The sequence below is a fragment of the Zophobas morio genome, unplaced genomic scaffold, assembly GCF_036711695.1.
Source record: "Zophobas morio isolate AGI-343-1 ecotype UQ-CSIRO unplaced genomic scaffold, CSIRO_AGI_Zmor_V1 ptg000026l, whole genome shotgun sequence".
NCBI lineage: Eukaryota > Metazoa > Arthropoda > Insecta > Coleoptera > Tenebrionidae > Zophobas > Zophobas morio.
Window position 1 is genome coordinate 10,385,547 of NW_026972131.1, and position 24,335 is coordinate 10,409,881.

At 32.0% G+C, this 24,335-nt stretch overlaps 2 protein-coding genes across 10 annotated transcripts in view; one reads left to right on the plus strand and one right to left on the minus strand.

The window, feature by feature from the left end:
* Positions 1-521: 521 nt before the first annotated feature.
* The window catches only part of LOC135136516 (broad-complex core protein isoforms 1/2/3/4/5-like), a 33,402-nt gene continuing 9,588 nt past the window's right edge, over positions 522-24,335 (minus strand). For 3 of the 7 annotated variants that reach the window (XM_064065853.1, XM_064065851.1, XM_064065852.1), the window contains 7 exons: positions 3,170-3,363; positions 2,315-2,882; positions 2,199-2,270; positions 1,149-1,285; positions 884-1,100; positions 723-837; positions 522-675 (listed from right to left, as the gene is read on the minus strand). In XM_064065853.1, the coding sequence (XP_063921923.1) occupies positions 657-675; positions 723-837; positions 884-1,100; positions 1,149-1,285; positions 2,199-2,270; positions 2,315-2,882; positions 3,170-3,363 (1,322 nt within the window). In that variant the 3' untranslated portion in view covers positions 522-656. The other 4 variants (XM_064065855.1, XM_064065854.1, XM_064065857.1 and 1 more) reach the window with 4 other exon arrangements.
* Milt (milton) overlaps positions 18,501-24,335 on the plus strand; it is a 32,565-nt gene continuing 26,730 nt past the window's right edge. For 2 of the 3 annotated variants that reach the window (XM_064065846.1, XM_064065847.1), the window contains exon 1: positions 18,501-18,942. In XM_064065846.1, the coding sequence (XP_063921916.1) occupies positions 18,843-18,942 (100 nt within the window). In that variant the 5' untranslated portion in view covers positions 18,501-18,842. The remainder of the gene's footprint in view (positions 18,943-24,335) is intronic. The other variant, XM_064065845.1, reaches the window with a different exon arrangement.

Here is a 24,335-nt window from a genome sequence, read left to right on the forward strand (position 1 = left end):
GACTAAACCGATACCTAATCGCTTTTAACACATGGAACACCAACTGCGCTTAACTGTACCCAGCGTGGCTATATCACAAAGAAGCATCATTATCATGCAAATGAACAATGAACAATTATTGGTATTGGAAAGGCGGTTATCTCAAGTAGCATCGATTACATATCATTAACGTGAACCATTAATCAAGCGAAATCAAAGTAAGAAAAAATCACTTAGCTACCGCCCGACCAGATACCATCTCAACACTGGTAAAACAAAACAGACTCTTGGTCTGACCAGAACATAATTAGTTATTTCATTGCCATCTGATTAACATAACAATAAGTAGATCCATTTTGGACTGTCAAGAGAAGATATACCACACCCTGACGATCCCATGGATGGGCGACTAATGGTCTTCATTGCCAACATGTCAATGTGATATCTTATTAAAATTTTTAGAGATGAGAAAGGCGCTATTAATCACGTCGTGGGTTCTTACCCAATTTTATTTATTTCCTGGTATGGCAATAACACAACACCAACGTTATCCATTTTATTTAAGAAAATTAAAAAACAAACAAAATTCTAACAATAATAAACAAGACAAATAAAAATACATGTAAATCATTTTGACACATCGTTCTAGTCTATAAAACGTGAACTATAATAAGCGTTCACTTCGAATGCTGATCTCTGAAACAACTAAGTTAGAAACGCTATATACTAGATAACGTACTCACTCATAGTAGCGGACCGCCTTCATTTTAAAAGCGGTGGAATTTTCTTTACATTTATAAGCCAGTACTTGCTTGATTCGGCTAATTTCGACCATCGGAAATCTCGTGGCCACGTAAGCTAAAAGAGCCTACTCAGAACACGTCGTTTTTTACGAAGTACTTACAAATGATCGCTTGGACTTTAGACCTATCTAACGCCGGTTTCACGGGTCTTTCGCCACTTCCAGCGCGACTCCATCGTTGCCCAGTCACCGAACAAGTAGCCAACTCCGCGGGACTAAATAATATTGTGGCAAGACCTCGAGTCAGTTTTCGGTAGTCGTTCCATTTCACGCTTCTTAGCTGATCCTCGTATATTTCGATTCCTTCGCCTAGTTTTATCTACATTGGGATGATTATGGAAAAGTTTGGGGTTTGGGGGTGCTTTACCAGTCTATTTCTCCTTTCTCCTTTGTCTCTCATTCTCATTGTAAGGTCGGAAGAGTCTCCCGGGGAGTCGTCTTGAGGGTGCAATTCGAAGGGAAGCCAGTGGTCGGGAGACCGTCGTCTGCGAAGTTTTAAAGACCCTAGAAGTTGTTAGTTTGGTATTCATGGTGGGTATTGTAGATATCAATGGGTTTATAATAGGAGATTTATTCACATTGTAGACGCACAAAATTCATACATGCCTTAACTCATCAAATAGTTATCATAGTTTGTAAAGAATATAATGAAAATATCGCAATTTTATACTTATTTGTATAATAGGAAACTGTAATATTGCATAGAGTGGGAGTGGATAACTATCCACTGTACTATACAATGTACATTTATATTTAGTGTTAATAATAAAGTCGACTGAAAATAAAAAAGTTCTAAGATCGGGGTGTCCCGAGGCTCGACAAGGTCTGGCGAGTGTTTATCTGTCAATACTTCCTGTGTCTTGTCGAGTTTCGTGAACTTAACTCCAGTATTTGATATAACAAGTGCATTTGTTTGACGTTTCCTCTAAAATAAAGCTACAGCCCGCTTTACGAAGCACTCTGAAGTTCGTATTTGATGTCGACGCTACCACTACTACTAAAGCTCGTGCCCTTAATATTATGTATAACGATATTCCTATCAGCTGCTCCATTACTTTTCGGATAATTTCTGTTCGCGCCTTCGTGCGAACTCATTATGTGTCTGCGCAGATAAAGATCAGTTTTAAACGGCTTTTTGCAAATCGGACACTGCACGTAAGTCGGATAATGAATTAGTTTCATGTGTTGTCTTAAATTTGATAAGTTGCTGTATACTCGTCCACATTCCTCACATGGCCTGGGGTCCAGCGAATGCAGCTTTCGAGTGTCGCCGCCTGCAACAAACCAATTTATCAATCAAATCGTTGCAAGCACGACAAGCTGGACCCCGGTCACTTCGGAATAGCCGAGAAGGGGGCGCAGCTCCACTGCAATCGAGCTGAGTCCGCTTCTCCGCCTTGTTTTCAAACCGACGTACCTTGAGAAGCGGCGTCGTGGTTGCCGTCTTTCACCGTGAAGTTAGTCACCTGGGGGATGATCTCCATGCCTCCTGAAACGTAAGGTGAGCTCGAGAAGCACCCGCAAGCGACTCACCTGGCAGCTCCGTGACGTCACCCGGCGGGTAAAAATTGGAAATGTTGTCGTCGCGACCGTCGTCATCGCTTAAATAATCCGGAAGCTCCATTTTAGGCTGCACTAAGTTCTTGTTAGTCTCGCTTTGATTTCTGTTGTCGTTTTGGAGCGCGAACGGGTTGAGGTTCATGGACTCGTCCTTGATTTGTCTTATCCTAGAGACTTCCGATTCCGACTTACACTGTCTTTTAGGGGGTGGACTAGAAATGTTCGTGGACACATCCTGACTAGAAGTTACAGTACTAGAAGACGATATTTGCGGTTTCATTAGTTTGTGTTTAGTGGTGGCTGATAAGTGTTTCGATGGTTGCGGATTTAGATATAGGGTGTCTTCCTCTTTGTGATTATCGCTTTCGGCTGAAGTGTCAGTTAGTCCTCGGATTTTTAGCGACTCGGCCGTTTTGAGGAACGCCGACAGGTGAGCTTGAGCCACGTTCACCTCGCCGGCGTACATGAATTCCATTAGTGCTACTATGTGTTTAGCTTCCACGTCCCGCATGAAAATGATGGGGTGCGAACAAGGATTCGCCTGTAATTATCACGAAATTAAAGCCAACTCTGAACACACAGATATTTTAAATTTACACGATTTAACATAGGCAGCCAATTATACCCAACTGTATACATGTACCAGCAACATTATTAATTTTAACACTACTAATTTTAATTATTTTAAACAAATACAATTTCACTTATTAAAATCATGTTCTTTTTTAATATCGTCGCGCGAAATTTAAATCATATGATAATCAATGCAGCCAAACTTGCCAATCATAACGCCCTGAAATCAATACACAACAACAATAGTGGACTCACTTTAAACAATTCCTTAAAAAAAGGGCTGCATGCCGACAGGACGACTTTGTGTGCCTGCATCCTTTGTCCTTCGCAGGCGATCGTAACGTCGGTGAAATCTTCATCGTCACGTAAAGCTTCGAACTGGGACGTAATATTCGCTTGAAAATTATTCCATCTAAGACAAAATTGTTGATCATCGGCTAATGCCATTTCTAGAAACACCCCAAGCACTGCTTTTACGAAATCTTATCGAATAATGATGACAGAATTACTAGGTAGGAAGACCATCTCAGACATAAAAATAAACTACCTTTTAATTTTAATCAATATATGTCTACTTCTTTTGGCCAACCAAGAAAAAGAAGTTTCCCTGTTGGATTTGAGTCGGATTAAGATTTACTGGATTGGCTCGAAAAATCGCTCAAACCTTGGCAACAAATTGTGCGTTTTTTTGCAAAATTAGTGCAAATTAAATTGTTTATTTTATGGGGTTTGTGGCACACGCAGATGCCAAAATAATCCCGATCTTAGTCTATATAATAACGAGACAAGCCGCAATATCGCACTAGAGCGATATTCAACCCGACGTGACCCAGTTATGAAAAATAACTGATCGTTTTTGAAATATTTTTTTCGATATTTAGGTTGGCCACACTGCGATCATTAAAAAAAAAACGTGACCCGAAAATCGGGCTTTTTTCGACATCTAGAACACTCTTTAGTGACAGATTGCAAACTTAGGCCCGTTTGAGTGTCTATATTTACCAAAAAAAACCAAAATAATTGTTGGTTACATAACGACAAACCAATGTCGACATACGTTCCATGAGGGAGACCCGCTTTGTGAGTGTGTCGCAGATGGCTCCACCCGTCGTTCGTTTTTTGACAGACGACAGATGTCAAAGGTGGGCCACAGACGGTGATCATGTCGAAAAAACGTCCAGTGCTGTTTTAAAATAAAATGTAAATTAAAGTACGTTCATTTAGCGTCGAGTAAACCTAGTGATTAAGTGTTATCTCCACGGACACTCTGTATTGATTTTTCGTTAGTGTATGAATTCCCAAAACTCTGGCCTTCGAAATGTGAAATGTCAAAACGTAAGTTAAATTTGCCAATTTTTGCTAAAATGGGGGGCTCTCGGCGGAAGTGGCTTGGGTGGAAATAGTGTGACATGCGGGGTTCAATTTAGTCGGATTAATTTTGCCCGAATGAGTCACCATGTTTAAATTAACATCCTTGCAAAAGTCTCTCTTGTCACCACATTGCTAAAATTTTTTGTTGGGTGAATTCTATTGAAGATACTTTCAATTCTGTTGTAATAATATAGTCGTAAGAAAGTAGCACTTGCACAATTTTTGCCGTTAATATTCGGCTACATAATGTATAATTTCTAATTTCTATTTATAATAGCGGGGTTTTGGTTAGGGTACTGATAAGTTTATCGTTATTGCGGCTAAAAAGTAGTCATTGTTTTGTCCATAACCTGGCCAACACTTGGCAGAAGCCGTATCAAGAGTTATCAAGATTTATCACGAACTAGGGTTACTGAATCATGTATAGCAAGGTTACTATGATTCACTAACCCCAATAGAGACACTGGCATACTGGAGCTCTATTTTGGTGTCTATCTTTGTCCTTGGGCGTCCCAAAATATTGACTTTTGTTCTTCGAGAATCAGGCCTTAAATATCTGTCGGTTGGGATTAGAATATTCTCGGAAAAATGTGGCCTCGGCAGACGGCTCGTCCTCGATCTTGTAGCAATTAGTGTTTGTAATTATATATATATATCCGCTACTTTTAAATAAAAATACTTATGCTGAATACAGAAAGCCTCGAGACGACGTCATCAACTTTTGGAGGGGTTGACGACAATCTAAGTGCTTAAAATTAAAAAGTAATTGGCGATAGTTTGGGAGATTATCTACAATAAACAGACATAAATGAGAAACCTGCATAAACTTCAACATTAGTCAAAATGACCTTGCTTTAGCATTCGTTCCGGAAGTACAAAACAGAAAGTACACACTTAGTATGCCTTATTTACATTAATTATTGTAAAATGTCTTACTAAGCTATTCTAACTATGTTTTTTTTTGTCGCAGAGAATAGCCTTCACGATTTGTAGAAATTTGTGTTCTTACCTGAACAGGATCCAGCTATTTACCTGGAAAGGACTTAGTACCTTTTCTTTTGTAAGGGGTTTGAATTTGGTCGATACTTTAGTCCCTTCTAGGAAAATGACATTTCAATAGTATTTGGTTTCAAGCCGTAAATCAACAAGATTTATTGCTATTTGTCTCAAAAACAGATTAGTTATTATAATTACAAGGGCTTACATTTTGCCCTTTTTTCTTAATATGTGGTCATGTTTTCAGAACAAGAAACTTAAAACATGTTTAAAATCGTAAATTTGTGTAGGGAAATATCGATTTTGCAATTACGCTCCGCCCTTAGGTCTGACAACGAATGAAAATTACATCATGATTGAGATCGACACGGGTGGGTGGGCCTTTTTTTTGGTTTTCTTTTTTAATTAATACATTTAGTTTTCTTTGTGTAACACGATTACTTAAGAACATATTTCACATGGTAATTTCTCGCAGAAAAATAATGAAGCTCCGCCCCTCGGCGTACGACTAATAAAAAAAAATCATCAGAATTGCGATAGGGTGGGTGGGCGGGGCTTATATTTTGCCTTTTTTTTTATTAACATACATAGCTATCTATTCACAACAAGAAACTAAAACATGGTTAAAATGGTAACTGCAAAGTCGATATTTCCTTATATAAATTTTCAATTAACATGTTTTAAGTTTCATGTTGTGAAAAAAATTTTACACAAAAAACAAAAGGCAAAATGTAAGCCCGCCCACCCGCCCTATTTAAATTGTAATGATTTTTTTTATTCGCCGTTTACCAAGGGGACGGAGCTTAACTGCAAAATTCTTATTTCTTTACAAGAAATTAAAAACATGTTTTTGAGTATCGTGTTGTTCAAAGGATACTGTGTATACTAAAAAAAAGGAAAAATATTAACCCCGCCCACCCACCCCATCTCAATTGCGATGATTTTTTCTATTTTTAGAAACTTAAAACAGGTTTAACATGATAAATTTTTCTAAGAAAATATGGATTTTACAATTAAACTCTGCCCCTCGGCTTACAACGAATAAAAAAAAATCATCAGAATTGCGATAGCGTGGGTGGGCGGGGCTTATATTTTGCCTTTTTTTTATTAACATACATGGCTATCTATTCACAACAAGAAACTTAAAACATGGTTAAAATGGTAATTGCAAAATCGATATTTCCTTATATAAATTTTCAATTAACATGTTTTAAGTTTCATGTTGTGAAAAAAGAAGTCTACACATATTAAAACAAAAAGGCAAAATGTAAGCCCGCCCACCCACCCTATCTCAATTGTGATGATTTTTTTTTATTGGTCGTAAACCAAGGGGGCGGAGCTTAACTGCAAAATACTTATTTCTTTACAAGAAATCAAAAACATCTTTTTGAGTGTCGTGTTTTTCAACGAATACTATGTATATTAGGAAAAAAAAGCGTAAATATTAACCCCCAACCCCACCCCCAACTCATTTGTGACGATTTTTTTTATTTTTAGAAACTGAAAACTCGTTTGAAATGGTAAATTTTTGTAAGAAAATAGATTTTGCAATTAGGCTCCGCCCGTAGGTCTACCAACGAATTGAAAACTTCATCACTATAAATTTAGATCAGGGCAGATATTGGTGGGACTTCATCTTTGGCTTTAATTTTTTCTTAATATGCATAGTATTTTTTTAATAACAAGATACTCAAAAACATGTTTTACATGATAATTTTTTATAGAGAAATAACAATTTTGCATTTAAATTCCGCTCCTTTGGCTCTCGACGACTAAAAAAAAATCATTGCAATTGAGATCGGGCGGGTGGGCGGGGCTTATGTTTTGCCTTTTTTCTTAATATTCGTAGTGTTCTCTTCGCAACAGGAAACTTGAAACGTGTTTAAAACCGAAAATAAGGATTTTGTAATTACGCTCCGCCCCTCAGCCTGACAATCAATGGGAAACTCATCACGATTGAGATCCAGACGGATGGGTGGGGCTTATCCTTTGTTTCTCTTTTTTTTTACTTAACACATATATGTAGTTTTCTCCAAGCAACACCATCATAATTAAAATTAAATTTAAATCTTTTTTAAAGTCTGTACCTTTAATACTATCTATAAAAAATTATGTTCCTCTTTCATATTTTACAACTTGTATGTAATACTGAATCTGTTTTTTTCCCCTTTTGAGTATGCCTTGTTTATTTATTTTTGTTTACTTGTATTTTTTTTTAATTATAGTACTCAATAAAGTTATTATTATTATTATTATCACTGAAGAATATGTTTCACATGCTAATTCTTGTAGAGAAATACGGATTTTGCAATTAAGCTCCACCCCTCTTGACTAACGACGAACAAAGAAAAAGCGTCACAATTGGGATAGGGTGGGTGGGTGGGGCTTATGTTTCGAATTTTTTGTCTTCTTAATATATATTGTTTTTTCTTCATAAAAAGAAACTGAAAATATGTTTAAAATGGTAATTCCAAAATCGATATTTCCCTATACAAATTTACCATTTTAGACATGTTTTAAATTTCATGTTGTGAAAAGAAGTTACACATATTAAGAAAAAAAGGCAAAATGTAAGCCCGCCCACCCGCCCTGTCTCAATTGTGATGATCTTTTTATTCGCCATGAACCAAGGGGGCGGAGCTTAACTGCAAAATACGTATTTCTTTACACGAAATTAAAAACATGTTTTTGAGTATCGGGTTGTTCAACGAATACTATGTATGTTAAGAAAAAAAAGACAAAATATAAACCCCGCCCACCCACCCTATCTCAATCGTGATGATTTTTTTTATTCTTAGATATTTGAAACACCTTTAAGATGGTAAATTTTTGTAAGGAAATACGGTTTTTGCAATTAAGCTCCGTCCCCCTTGACTAACGATGAACAATGAAAAAGCGTCACAATTGGGATAGGGTGGGTGGGTGGGGCTTATGTTTTGTATTTTTTTCTTCTTAATATATATTGCTTTTCTCCATAAGAAGAAACTGAAAATATGTTTAAAATCGTAATTGCAAAATCGATATTTTCCTATACAAATTTACCATTTTAGATATGTTTTAAATTTCATGTTGTGAAAAGAAGTCTACACATATTAAAACAGAGAGGCAAAATGTAACCCCGCCCACCCGCCCTGTCTCAATTGTGATGATTTTTTTTTATTCGCCGTGAACCAAGGGGGCATAGCTTAACTGCAAAATACGTATTTCTTTACACGAAATTAAAAACATGTTTTTGAGTATCGGATTGTTCAGAGAATACCAAGTATGTTAAGAAAAAATGCCAAAATATAAACCCCGCCCACCCACCCCATCTCGATTGTGATGATTTTTTTCTTCTTAGAAATTTAAAACACGTTTAAAGTGGTAAATTTTTGTAAGGAAATATGGATTTTGCAATTACGCTCCGCTCCGCCCCTCGTTCTGACAACGAATGAAAAATTCATCAGGATTGAGAAGATGGATGGGTGGGGCTTCTCTTTTGGTTTTCCTTTTTTATTAATACAATTAGTTTTCTTTACACCTATAACACGATTACTTAAGAACATATTTCACCTGATAATTTCTCGTAGAAAAAAAATCGGATTTTGCAATTAAGCTCCGCCCCTCGGCTTAACGACGAATAAAAAAAATCATCAGAATTGAGATAGGGCGGGTGGGCGGGGCTCATATTTTCCCTTTTTTTTTTCTTAATATACGTAGCCATCTTTTCACAACAAGAAACTTAAAACATAGTTAAAATGGTACTGTTTTGGGAGGAAATATTGCTTTTGGAATTATGGGGCGGAGCTTGATCGCGAAATCATTATCTCCCTATACAAATTTTCTATTTTAAACATGTTTTCAGTTTCATGTTGTGAAAAGAAGTCTACACATATTAAAACAAAAAGGCAAAATGTAAGCCCGCCCACCCGCCCCATCTCAGTTGTGATGATTTTTTTTATTCGCCGTGAACCAAGGGGGCGAAGCTTAACTGCAAAATACGTATTTCTTTACACGAAATTAAAAACATGTTTTTGAGTATTGGGTTGTTCAAAGAATACTATCTATATAAAGAAAAAAAGTCAATTTATTAAACCGCCCGCCCACCCTATCTCAATTGTGATGATTGTTTTTATTCTTAGATATTTGAAACACATTTAAGATGGTAAATTTTTGGAAGGAAATATGGATTTTGCAATTACAGTCCGCCCCTCGGTCTGACAATGAATAGAAAAAATCATCAGTATTGAGATAGGGTGGGTGGGCGGGGCTTAAATTTTGCCGTTTTTTCTTAATATACGTAGCTATCTTTTCAGTTAAAATGGTACATTTTGGCAAGGAAATATTGATTTTGCAATTATGGGACACGACCTAATTGTAAAATCCATATTTCTTTATACAAATTTTCCATTTTAAACATGTTTTAAGTTTCATGTTGTGAAAAGATGGCTACGTATATTAAAACAAAAAGGCTTTAATTTTTTCTTTATATACGTGGAATTTTTTTAATAACTCGAAACTCAAAAACATGAATTACTTGGTAATTTCTTGTAGAAAAGTAATAACAATTTTGCAGTTAAATTACGCTCCTTTGGGTCTCGACGATAAAAAAAATCGTCACAATTGAGATAGGGCGGGTGGGCGGGGCTTATATTTTGTTGACCAAACGTTATTAACAAGCAAGTTTATAAATCCCACTTTAATTTGGTGCGTCGTACATGTGGCATAATGCGTTTATTTTGTCCAGGATTGTGAAACAAGTATACGACATCTAGATAAAGCTGGTGTAACAATTTTTACAATAAATATTCGTCATAGTTTCGTACACAAAAGGGTGTTTATTTATATTTTATTGTCAAATGTTTGTGTGAATTTGCTATTTCTATAACGTCTGGTATATTTTCTTTCAATTAGCCAGTCTGCGACAATAAATCTAACAAAATTGTTTTGAACTAGATGAGTCAGTCGGGGAGTATTGGAGTGACCCGGTTTGAAAAATCGCCCCAAAATGTATACAGTACGACCCGAATTTAAACTTTCTAAGTAGTACGTGCAGAAACCAATGTAGAAGGAACCTTCCATTGTGAGCTGCAGCTAATGCTCGAGATAAGGGGTTTATCGAGTATATTATAGACAACGAGCTATAATAGCTGATAGACGAAAACCATATTTGGCGGTGTTAAGACTAGTGCTTTCTCGATTTTCAAACACGATGTGACTTAGTAGGACTAAGTGCGCGACCACGAACCACTCACGTAATTTTTTTTTTCGTCGGTAAGTTCTACAACGTTTGTAATTTTGTCACGTTGCCTAATGTATCCGCGCGAATTCGCTGTACCTGCTCTAGGTACTCTTATGTTTATTTGCGGAACGATTTGTTAGTACAACGATAACGTTTCATTACGTTCGGTTTTTCAAAGTGACTGTTTTTCCAGGATTAGTGAACTGTGTTGATTATCCAAGCTGGCAGCCCCGGAAGACACGAGTGGCGCCCAGCGCCCGCTACAGGTAGATGCTGCTGCTTCGCGGGATCAAGCAACTCTTACTGGTAGGATTTCTTCATTCACATGCATGTTGCATGCAGTCACCTATAATTTTTTTTCAATTTGGTGCTTTATTATTAGTTATTACAATACATAGATTTTTTTTTATGGTCAACTTTATCACGAAAGGAGGCACTATTATGGTTTCATTGATTTATATAGCTTTATCTTTGTTTATTGGCGTAAGTATAATAGTGTCAATTTGGAAGAATTTCGTGTTGAAAGTCGGTGCGGCGATAATAAATTTATAATTATCGACGTTCCTTGACAATGAAATATATCGGGCATTAAACGCATTAAATTCATATCTTGGGTGTCTGTTGACGTTTATCTAAGTTTTGATCTTTTTTAACACACAACATTAAAAAAATCGCAGACACTTCGAAGTGTGAAAGAACTCAAACAACCGTTAATTAATCAATTAATTAAGAGTGTAAAGCTTTTTTTCCACTTATAAGCAGCGTTCACAAAGCAGGCAATCGTGTGTTTTCAATACAGACAATGTTCTCCGTTAGATTAATTTAATTCAGAGATTTTGACGTGGATGTTTGATGTTAAACGAAGCCGTTATGTAAACATTGATTCTTAGGAGGATGTGCAGCTTTTATAATCGATGCTATAAATATACTCCTCGCGTTAAATTCCGTCGAACTTACTTTGATAGATTTGTTGTAATTCGACTTGTAATCCCTTAAATCGTGCGTTCAAATATAGATCACTAACAAACGATGAAAAATGAGGCGAATTTCGCACGATTTTTTTTTTTTTTTGACGAGGCGTAACCGAGGGAAGATATTGTTCGAGCGAAAAAAACTGTAGACACTAAATTGCACCATGACGTTAAATTTCATGTTAATCACATGCTTATCGGCTGTTAAATCAATTATCGTGCACTGTGGACGAAGTGTTATACGTTGTTGCACTTGACTGTGTATTTGTTTGTTGCATGTTCTGGAAACTTTATTGTTATCTGGGCTCTTGATCTTGTTGTCTTAACTAAATTTATAAGAGCATAAGTCAAAATCCGGTTATTTGTTGACCGAACGTATTGTACACGAAATAAAAAAATCGAATGCAGAACTGTGGATTTCCGAAAGTGGGCGTGGGTGTGCTGGATTTTGTTTTACGGGCAATTTCGTGCTTGCTTGTGGAGATATCGATGTGTGGATTACTAATTTAATTTTTTGTAATGGCGCAAAAATTATTTTCAAAAAACTTTAACTACCAGCAGACAGACGGAAACGGGAAACACTTTCATAATCTACCAGCTGTGAAACGTAAATAAACGGCGACTTTCCTTTGTTTTTACTTCCCGAGGAAGTATTGTAACGGGGTTCTTTCGACGAGTGGCTAGTTTCATGTTTTTTGGATGTGTCATGACGTGTAGAGCACGAAATAGTAGGTCTCCTTTTCTATATTTTAGTTTTTCGATTTTTCAATTTTTTATGTTGAATAAATTTAGTTTATGTTGCTAAATTAAAAAAAAAAAAAATAAAACGTTAAAATTCAAAAATGTACAAAAACGCTATTTTTTTCAATTTCAAGCGGTTTTAATTTTTCGTTTTTTCATTTTTTCAATTTCTCGAATTTTTAACTTTGGAATTTTTCAAATTTTCAATTTCAAATTGTTTAATACATGTTTCAATTTTTCGATTTTTCAACTTTTGATTTTCGATTTTTCAGTATCAAAATTTTTCGTTCTTTTCGTGTTTCAATTTTCCAATTTTTACTTCTACAATTTTTTAATTTGCAATTTAAAATTTTGCGAATTTTCAATTTTTCGGAATTTCATTTCGAATAAATTTAGTTTATGTTGAAAAATTAAAAAATTAAAAATCGAGAAAATAAAAAATTAAAATTCAAAAATTTATAATCGGAAAAATATAAAAATCGATACGTTGCAAAACTGTGAAACTGAAAAACGTAATTTTTTTCAATTGCTAGTTATTTTAATTAGTCATTTTTTCATCTTTTCAGTTTCTAGAATTTTTAACTTTTGAATTTTTCACATTTTCATTTCTTAAATTTTCCAAATTTTTAATTTTCCGATTTTAAAACTTCAAAGTTTCTTCTCTTGTTGATATTAAAACCGAAAAACGGGCAAATCGAAAAATTTTACAACATAAAAATCCAAAAAAACGAAAGATTATTTTTCAATTTACAATTTTTCGAATTTTCAGTTTCCAGATATTTTACTTCTCGTGTTTTTTTGAATTTTTCACTTTCTAGAATTTCCAACCCGTTAATATTTCAATTTTTCAATTCTAAAATTTATCAAAATTTCAGATTTAATAAATTTGTTCTTTTTGTCGAGAAATTAAAAAATTGAAGCCGAAAAATTTTAAATCCAAAAATTGAAAAATCTAAAAATCGGCTAAAATAATTAAAAATTGGAAAATCTACAAAATTTCTAGATATTTTAATTTAATTTCGTTTTTTCACTTTTTCAGTTACTCGATTTTTCAAATTTTTAATTTTTCGATTTTAAAGCTTCGAATAAATTTCTTCTTTTTGTTGAAATTAAAATCGAAAATTTTCAAAAGCCTAAAAATCGAAAAAACGAAAGACAGAAACATTCGGTTTTTTTTATTTTTTAATTTTTCATTCTTCAATTTTTTTATTTTTAAAATTCGTAATGTTTTAAATTTTTGTTTTTTTTTATCATTCAACTTTTCGAATTTTCAGTTTTTAGATACTTTATTTCTGGTGGTTTTTGAATTTTTCACTTTTTCACCCTTTCGTTTTTCAATTTTCCAATGATAAAATTTCATGTTGAATAAATTTGTTCTTTTTGTTGAGAAATTAAAAAATTAAAGTTGAAAAATTGAAAAATCTACAAAATTTCAGTTAGAATAAATTTCTTCTTTTTGTTGAAATTAAAATCGAAAAATTTCAAAAACCTAAGAATCGAAAAAACGAAAGATTAAATCATTCAGTTTTTTTTTTCAGTTTTTCGTCCTCCAATTTTTTGATTTTTAAAATTTCTAGATATTTTAAATTTTTGGTATTATTATTTTTCAATTTTTCACTTTCTCGAATTTTTAACCCTTTCATTTTTCAGTTTTCCAATTTTAAAATTTTTGCAATATTTTAGGTTGAATAAATTTGTTCTTTTTGTCGAGAAATTAAAAAATTAAAGCTGAAAATTTGAAAAATTACAAAAATTTTTGGTTTTATTATTTTTCAATTTTACAATTTTTCGATTTTTCAATTTCTAGATATTTTATTTCTGGTGTTTTTCGAATTTTTCACTTTCTGGAATATTCAACACTTTAATTTTTCAATTTTCCAAACTGAAAATTTTTCAAAATTTCAGGTCGAATACATTTGTTCTTTTTGTCGAGAAATTAAAAAAATAAAGCCGCAAAAATTTAAAATACAAATATCGAAAAATCAAAAAATCGGTTGAAAAAATTAAAAATGTGAAAAATGTATAAAATTTCAAGGCATTTTAATTTTTCGTTTTTTCACTTTTTCAGTTACTCGATTTTTCAAAATTTTAATTTTCCGGTTTTAAAATTTCAAAATTTCAGTTCGAATAAATTTCTTCTTTTTGTTGAAATTAATATCGAAAAATTCAAAAACCTAAGAATCGAAAAACGGAAAATTGAAACATTCTTTGTTTTTTAATTTCTCAGTTTTTCGTTCTTCAATTTTTGGATTTTTAAAATTTCTAAATATTTTAAATTTTTGTTTTTTTTTATTTTCTGATTTTTCGAATTTTCATTTTCCAGATATTTTATTTGTCGTGTTTTTTGAATTTTCCACTTTCTCGAATTTTCAATCCTTCAATTTAAAAATTCTTCAAAATATCAGGTTGAATAAATTTGTTCTTTTTGTCCAGAGAAATTAAAAAATTGAAGTTGAAAAATTTAGTATCCAAAAATTGAAAAATCTACAAAATTTCTAGATATTTTAATTTTTCGTCTTTTCACATTTTCAGGTACGATTTTTCAAATTTTTAATTTTCCTATTTTAGAACTTCAAAATTTCAGTTCGAGTAAATTTCTTCTTTTTGTTGAAATAAAAATTGAAAAATTTCAAAAATCTAAGAATCGAAAAAACCAAAGATTGGAGCATTCAGTTTTTTAAATTTTTCGTTTTTTAATTTTTCAATTTTACGATGTTTCGAATTTTCAGTTTCTAGATATTTTATTTTTCGTGTTTTTTGAATTTTTCATGGTTCTCGAATTTTCAACCCTTTAGTTTTTCAATTTTCCAATTTAAAAATTTTTCAAAATTTCAGGTTAAAAAATTTGTTCTTTTAGTCGACAAATTGAAAAATTAAACCGAAAAGTTTAAAATCCAAAAATCTAAAAATCGGTTGAAAAAATTAAAAATTAAAAAATTTGTAAAATTTCTAGATATTTTAATTTTTAGTTTTTTCTCTTTTTCTGTGACTTGATTTTTCAAATTTAATTTAATTTTCCGATTTTTAAACTTCAAGGTTTCAGTTCGAATAAATTTCTTCATTTTATTGAAATTAAAACTGAAAAACGGGCAAATCGAAAATTTTGAAAACCAAAAAATTGAAAAAAATGAAAGATTGGAACATTCAGTTTTTTTTTAATTTTTCAGTTTTTCCTCATTTAATTTTTTGCTTTTTAAAATTTCTAGATATTTTAAATATTTCGGTTTTTTATTTTTCAATTTTACGATTTTTCGAAATTTCAGTTTCCAGATATTTTATTTCTCCTGTTTTTTGAATTTTTTACTTTTTCGAACTTTTAAGCTTATAATTTTTCAATTTTCCAATTTTAAAATTTTTCAAAATTTCAGGTTGAATAAATTTGTTCTTTTTGTCGAGAAATTAAAAAAAAGCCGAAACATTTAAAATCCAAAAATTGAAAAATCTAATAAATAACATACATTTCTTCTTTTTGTTGAAATTAAAACTGAAAAACGGGCAAATCGAAAAATTTGAAAACCTAAAAATTGTAAAAAAACGAAACATTCAGTTTTTTTTTATTTTTTCAATTTTTCGGCCTTGAATTTTTGGATTTCTAAAATTTCTTAATATTTTAAATTTTTCGTTTTTTTGTTTTCCGATTTTCCGATTTTTCGAAATTTCAGTTTCCAGATATTTTATTTCACGTGTTTTTTGAATTTTCCACTTACTCGAATTTTCAATCCTTCAATTTTAAAATTCTTCAAAATTTCAGGTTGAATAAATTTGTTCTTTTTGTCGAGAAATTAAAAAATTAAAACTGAAAAATTTAAAATCCAAAAATTGAAAAATGGACAAAATTTCGAGATATTTTAATTTTTCGTCTTTTCACATTTTCAGTTACTCGATTTTTCAAATTTTTAATTTTCCTATTTTGAAACTTCATAATTTCAGTTCGAGTAAATTTCTTTTTGTTGAAATAAAAATGGAAAAATTTCAAAAACCTAAGAATCGAAAAAACGCAAGATTGGAACATTCAGTTTCTTTAATTTTTCAGTTTTTCGTCCTTCAATCTTTTGATTTTTAAAATTTCTAGATATTTTAAATTTTGCTTTTTTTTATTTTTCAGTTTTACAATTTTTCGAATTTTCAGTTTCAAGATATTTTATTTCTCGTGTTTTTGAATTTTTCACTTTCTCGAATTTTCAATCCTTCGATTTGAAAATTCTTCAAAACTTCAGGTTGAATAAATTTTTAAAACCGAAAATCGGTCCAATTGAGCAATTTCAAAAACCTAAAAATCGAATAAAACGAAAGATTGGAACACAGGTTTTTTATTTTTAAGTTTTTCGTTCCTAAATTTGTTGATTTTTAAAATTTCTAGAACTTTTAAATTTTTCGTTTTTTATTAAATTCAGTTTTACAATTTTTCGAATTTTCAGTTTCTAGATATGTTTATTTACCTTGTATTTTTTGAATTTTTCACTTTCTCGAATTTTCAACTATTTAATTTTTCCATTTTCCAATTTTATTTTTTTTCAAAAGTGCAGGTTGAATTAATTTGTTCTTTTTGTCGCGAAATTAAAAAATTTCCCGAAAAATTTAAAATTCAAAAATTGAAAAATCCAAAAATAGGTTGAAAATATTAAAATGAAAAATCTGTAAACTGTCTAGGTAATTCAATTTTTCGTTTTTTCACTTTTTCAATTACTCGATTTTTCAAATTTTTAATTTTCCTATTTTAAAACTTCAAAATTTCAGTTCGAGTAAATTTCTTCTTTTTGTTGATGAAAATTGAAAAATTTCAAAAACCGAAGAATCGAAAAAACGCAATATTGGAACATTCAGTTTTTTTAATTTTTCAGTTTTTCGTCCTTAAATATTTTGATTTTTAAAATTTCTAGATATTTTAAATATTTCTTTTTTTTATTTTTCAATTTTACAATTTTTCGAATTTTCATGTTCGGTTTTTACCTTAGACACTAGATTTTTGGGAAAAACAATATTCTATGACTCTGTTTTGCAACTTTTTCTTGGATTTATCAATCCATTCATATTTTTCTTTTATAAAAGTTTTAGTGTACTATGTGGGGTAAACAAGTTTGTGTCATATTCCCTAGAAATTCCAATGTTTTGACTCGATACAGTGATAACGGTGATAAATAAATTTAAAAAAACGGATGCGTGCCATAAAAAATAGTTTATAGATAACGAAAAAACGCTTGGGTTTTTACTTAATTTTTTAAAAAATAGGAAGACGGCAGCTATAATTCTTTTGACGTCATCATTCAATTTGTCGTTAAGTTTGACTATTAATGACCGAAATAATGTCCGTTGAACAAAATCAGGCAAATAAAGATGCTTGGAAATCCAGGTCTGTGGAAATCGGGTTTTGAATTCATCGAGCAGATAATTTATGCAAAGAATGTATGATATAATATGCAGAAAGTAAACACCTTACTATAATTTATTGTTGACGTAGTTTAATTTTCGGTTTTTGTGCAAATTTTTTGATAACCTCGTTGTTTGAACAACGCGTTTATATTTATAATTTGTGTCACTAATCTCTTATCAGACTTCCACTCTAGAGGTCGTAGAAAATGATTTTTCTTTTTTGTTTTCGGCCATCCACCTGTCTTAACGAATAGACAAAAATAGTTTGCATTTTCTAGAGTTATAAACGGCGTCCTATAAATACCTACATCCGATTTTCTTTATTTTTCTCATATGCGCCGTCCTTATAAAAAATATTATAAAATTCACTCGCTTTCAAACAATTTGACGAATTGCAGCGTAAAATTTTAATTTGTTCATCAATTAAACAAACTTAAATAATACAAAGAGGAGTTTTAAATATTTCATAACACCGACTACCAAATAATACCCTTGTGAAACTTAATCCTCATACAAGTCAAATTATGTTTAATTTAGTTTGTTTAAATGAGATTGCATTGTTTTTAAAACAATCCCATGTGAAATTCACATGCGGGTTTTATGTTCTGAAAATATTTGAACGAATAAATTAGAGCAGCGTGTGTTGTTCACCTTAAGTTGAGGTTAGGTCCAACAATAAAATTCAACAAAGTCTAGTTAAAGCGGAGTCGGTATTTATTAAACAAAATCTGCTTGAAATAACAGAGCATAAATTGTTTTTGTGTAAATAAGTGTAGGGGAGGAGTTTCGTGCCGAGTCGCGAGCTTCGCTCGCCCCTCATATTGCTATTACGGTTACGTGTTACGTAATGTCTTTATGCTTGTGCATCGTTGTACATAGCGTTTCGCTGCACCTCTCATCCTTATCTCTTTATCTGCCACCGATAACACCGTCATTCCCTCACATGAATATTCAGCCGTACGTGACGCCGAAGAAACAATTAAATTTGCTCAGAGGCATGAAGCAACAACCAACGGCGGCGCATAAAAATCGGATAATTACGCCTCGAAAGGCAACTTCACCGTTCGAACGTTTCCGACTCCGTCAGTGCGGACGTTAAAGTGTGACTGAAGTGTTGGATCGCGTCCAAAAGCGACGTCCGTCCCGACGCCGAGCTAACGAACTGACAGAACGGAGGCAGTGCTGGTCGAGGAGGTCGTGCGAGTCGTGGTGCGGAATGCGAGATGCTTGAAGGTGGCGGCGCGCCGCTCACCAGAGGATGCAGCACGTGAAAGGAAGGCCCAGGGTGCGGGGCGGACGGGCCGTCAACATACAAGACTGGGAGAAGCAGAGCGAAGTCCTCTCCAATTGGAATAATGGTATGATGGTTAGCAAATTAGTCTCGACGAAAGACCATACACGTTCACGCTTGATTCTGCACGGCTGGTGTGTTGTCGGTTGTTGGTTCCGTGACGGTGGAGTGAACTTTGCGATTGTCACGTTATCGGATTTGTGTTTATGGAAAATGAATTGGTAATGATTGTTATCGGGGTACTTGTGGGCGTTTTTAGTCGGTTTGAAGAAGATTTAGATAAGGTTGGTGGGTACTTGAGGTGCATTCAGTTGAGTGTTGTTAGGACAAATTTAATTTGAAGCCGACGTTTACCATTAGTCGTAAACGACACAATAGGTGGGTGCGCCCGATAAATATTACAATCATCATTTGGAATTAATTTTTTAAGAGCGTGACGATAGTATTTGGGAAAGCACGACTATAAATTCGCTAGGTCATAGGAGAAATTGTAAATAGTGGGACACCCTGTACTTTTTAAAAAAACAACTGTAAAAGTCAAGAATAATTTTCGGTAGAGTTTGTAGACATTTGATTTATCATCGTGAAATCATTATATTCAGGTGAAATAGTTGAATTCTCAGACGTCTTATTGTAGGTCTGTTGCACAAGAATCTGTTAGCGCATGTAACGCAAGCGTGGTTTAATTAAACACTCGAGCGTAAAATACACGAAAATCGCATTTTTTTTTGTTTAGTTTTTTCAAGTCACGTGCGTTTCGTTCCATAGTTTCTCATGTACGAAAAATTAATATTTCGTGGAAATAATTTCAAATAAGTTTTATACGTCTTCTGAATTTTAATTGGATTGCTGTGCATATTATTTTTAGTGTCGTAAGTTTCAAAGTTATAATTCTTATAAAATCGATCGTGTTCTGCAAACTGCAAAACGCCAGGGTTTACAATTTTTTTTATAATGAAATTACTAAAAAATATTAGAAAGGTAGTTCATAAATGCTTAATTTTGACAAGGTCGGTCTAAGTGGGGGCAAGGGTCAGTTGCACGCAGCGGTTAGTCATTTAAAAATGAAGAAGAAAAATAATTCATACTTTCAAATATGTAATTGTACAGGTATTTATTAATTTTTAAATATATATTAGTGCTAAAAGTATTTTTGATTGTTCTTAATTTTCCACCAAAAAAATTTTCATCTTGTAAACAATAAAACAGTTTGTTAAAAAATTTTATAAAAGTAGATCTGCTGACCTTGTTGTTAACTAAATTACTAATATAGGTATCTAATATACAGGAAGGACTATACTCAAAAACATTAAAAGATTTATTCCTTTGACATTATTATTTTATAACAAAATGAGCAATAAGAACATTTTATAGAGGACATAGGAAGTCGAGAAGTCGAAAAATCGAAAAATTGAGAATTCGAAATAGCCCAAATCGAAATATTCGAAACTGAAACATTTAATTAAACTTAAAAAAACCGAAAAATTTAAAAACCGAAATTTGAAAAATCGAAATACATATTAAAAATGTTTAAAATCGAAAAATTGAAACACTCAAAAATCAAAAGATCGAGAATTCAAGAAATCAAGAAGTCGAAAAATTAAGAAATAGACGTAGCCCAAAATCGAAAAATCGAGAAATTCAAATGTCGTTTTGTCCCATTTTTTTTATGTTTTTTTTTGTTCCTTGTTTCATTCGGAATTCTTTTGTTTTTTTTTTGTGATATAATTTGCCTTTTGTCCCTTTTTTCCAGACCTTTTTTGGCTTTTTTCCACCTTTTTTGCATTTTTGTGTTTTTTTGCCCTTTTTGGTCGTCTTTTTTGTGACGCTTTTTTTTGTGTTTTTTCTTTCGTCCTTTTTGTTCGTCTTTTTCATGCATTTTTTCCTGCATTTTTGATTTTTCGCATTCTTTGCAATTTTTTTAGCCCTTTTTTGCACTTTTTTGCCATATTTTCCCGCTTTCCCCCGTCTTTTTTGTTTTTTTGCCCTGATTATGATGCTTTTTGTACCTTTTTTTTCACCGTTTTTCTCTATTTTTTTTTTATTTTTTTTTTGCTTCTTTCTGTGATTTTTTTGTTTCTCCTGGTTGTGGCGTTTTTTGTCTTTTTTTTCCACCTTTTCCTGTTTTTTTGCATTTTGTCCCCATATTCTTTTTTCGTCTTTTGTGCAAATTTTTTGGTCCCTTTCTGTCTTTTTCTTAAACCATTTCCGCCTTTTTTCCCGTTTTTATTTCACGTTTTAATTTTTTTTTTTTTTGTTGAACTTTTTTTGTATGTTTTCCCACCATTTTTAATCTTTTCCCGCATTTTTTTTACACTTTTTACCTTTTTGTGTTTTTTTACCTTATTTCCTGCCTTTATTTCTCGTTTTATGTCGTTCTTTGTCCATTCTTTTATCTCTTTTTCGCCTTTCTTCTTCCACTTTTGTGTGTTTTTTTATCGTCTTTTTTTTCTTTAAGCCTTGTTTGACTTTTTTTGTTTGTTTTGTTGCTCTGTTTTTGTGACGCTTTTTTCGCCTTTTCCTTGTCTTATTTTTGCTTTCCTCTTTTTTTTTAAACCTTTATTTCGCATTTTTTGGCAATTTTTAGCCCTTTTGTTTTCGCTTTTTTCATGTTTTTTGTTCCTTATTTCATTCGCATTTTTGTTTTTTTATGTGATGAATTTTTCCTGCAATTTTTCATTTTTCGCCTTGTTTGTAATTTTTTTAGCTTTTTTTATTTATTCCACTTGCCTTATTTTCCCGCTTTTCGCCGTCTTTTTTGTTTTTTGTTTTGTCCTGATTATGATGCTTTTTGTACCTTCTTTTTTCACCGTTTTTCTCTCTTTTTTCTTTTTTTCTTTTCTTTTTGCTTCTTTTTATGATTTTTTTGTTTCTCCTGGTTGTGGCGTTTTTGTCTTTTTTTCATCTTTTCCTGCTTTTTTGCATTTTGTCCCCACATTCTTTTTTCGTTTTTTTGCCAATTTTTTAGTCCCTTTCTGTCTTTTTCTTAAACCATTTCCGCCTTTTTTCCGTTTTATTTCACGTTTTAAGTGTTTTTTTTTTGTTGAACTTTTTTTGTATGTTTTCCCACCATTTTTAATCTTTTTTTTACTCTTTTTACCTTTTTGTGTTTTTTTACCTTATTTTCTGCCTTTATTTCTCGTTTTATGTCGTTGTTTGTCGATTCTTTTATCTCTTTTTCGCCTTTTTTCTTCCACTTTTGTGTGTTTTTTTATCGTTCTTTTTTTCTTTAAGCCTTATTTGACTTTTTTTTGTTTGTTTTGTTGCTCTTTTTTTGAGACGCTTTTTTCGCCTTTTCCTTGTCTTATTTTTGCTTTCCTATTTTTATTAAACCTTTATTTCGCCTTTTTTGGCAATTTTTAGCCCTTTTGTTTTCGCTTTTTTCATGTTTTTTGTTCCTTATTTCATTCGCATTTTTGTTTTTTTTTTGTGATGAATTTTTCCTGCATTTTTTCATTTTTCGCATTGTTTGTAATTTTTTTTAGCCTTTTTTATTCCACTTGCCTTATTTTCCCGCTTTCCCCCGTCTTTTTTGTTTTTTTTTGCCCTGATTATGATGCTTTTTGTACCTTCTTTTTTTACCGTTTTTCTCTCTTTTTTCTTTTTTTCTTTTCTTTTTGCTTATTCCTATGATTTTTTTGTTTCTCCTAGTTGTGGCGTTTTTGTCTTTTTTTCACCTTTTCCTGCTTTTTTGCAGTTTGTCCTCACATTCTTTTTTCGTCTTTTTTGCCAATTTTTTAGTCCCTTTCTGTCTTTTTCTTAAACCATTTCCGCCTTTTTTCCCGTTTTTATTTCACGTTTTAAGTGTTTTTTTTTAACTTTTTTTGTATGTTTTCCCACGATTTTTAATCTTTTTTTCATCTTTATTTTGTGTTTTTTTATCGTCCTTTTTTCGCATTTTTTTTCGAATGTTTTTTTTGTTACGCCTTCTTTATTTAGTTTTTTCTATTGTTTTTTTCTTTAGGCCTTTTTTGTCTCATGTTTGACTTTTGTTGTTTTCTTGCTGTTTTTTTATGACGCTTTTTTCGCCTTTTCCTTGTCTTTGTTTGATTTCTTTTTTTTAAACCTTTATTTCGCCTTTTTTTTGGCAATTTTTTAGCCCTTTTGTTTTCGCGTTTTTCATATTTTTTGTTCCTTGTTTCATTCGCATTCTTTGGTTTTGTTTTGTGATGAATTTTGCCGTTGTCCCTTTTTTATCGTCTTTTTTGTTGTCCCTTTTTTATCGTCTTTTTTGTTGTCCCTTTTTTCCCTTTATTCACCCATTTTCTGCCCTTTTTCCGCATTTATTTCGCCCTTTGTCGTTTTTTTGTTGTCCACTTGTTGTTCTTTTTCTTTTATTGTCCTTTTTTATGGCGTTTTTGCACCTTTTTCTGGCTTTTTCCGTCTTTTTTCCTCCGTCTTTCTTTATTGGCATTTTTTTCGTATTTTTTCCCCCGCTTTATTTTGACATTTTCCCCCATTTTTGTTGCCGTTTTTGTATGTTTTTATTGCTGTATGTGACCTTTTAGCCGCTCCCTCCCCATTTTTTATCTTCTTCATGTCCTTTTTTCCGCATTTTTTGACAATTTGTTCCCATTTTTTGACCATTTTTTACCCTTTTTTGGCTTTTTTCGAGATTTTTTTTTTTACTTTTTTCTGTCTTTTCCCCATATTTTTTTTAACCTTTCATTTAGCAATTTTTTTGTGATGTTTTTTGTGCCTTTTGTGTTTGTTTTTTCGCCTTTCTTTTGAACCTGTTTTCAATTTTTTTGAAAATTTTCGAGTTTTGAGGTTTTTTTATCGCACTTTTTCCCTGTTTTTCGTTTTTTTTTTGTTTCTCTTTTTTCACTCTTTCTCTGCCCTTTTTCAGCATTTATTTTGTTTTTTTAAAGGCATTTTTTACCCGTCCATTATAGGTTTTTTTTTTGTTGATCCCTCTTATTGTCCTTTATTTGTCACCTTTTTTTAATCGATTTTGTCGCGTTTATTCGCCTTTTTGTTTGTTTTTTTAATGCCCCGTTGTTTGTTATTTTGACTAAAATTAACATTTAAACCAAAAAATAAACGACAAATTGAAAAATCAGGAAATAAAAAATTTTAAAAATCGGAAAATTAAAGCATCGAGAAATCGAAACATCAACATAGTCGAAAATCTAAAATTTAAAAATTCAAAAAATTAAAATATTGAAAAACAGAAGAATCGAAAAATGAGATCGAAAAATCAAAATATAAAAAAATCGGAAATATCGAAAACTTGACAAGTCGAAAAATTGAGAATCGAGAAATCGGAAAATCAAAAAATTGAAAAGTCGAAAAATCAAAAAATCGATTATCGAAAATTTGAAAAATCAAAAATTTAGAAACGCCAAAAATTAAGTATTTTCTGTAGATGTTTAAAGTTGTTAGTTTTACTTTTTTAAGAGATACATCGCCATATTGCAAGAACGAGAACACAAAATAGAGTAAGATATAGTAATAAAA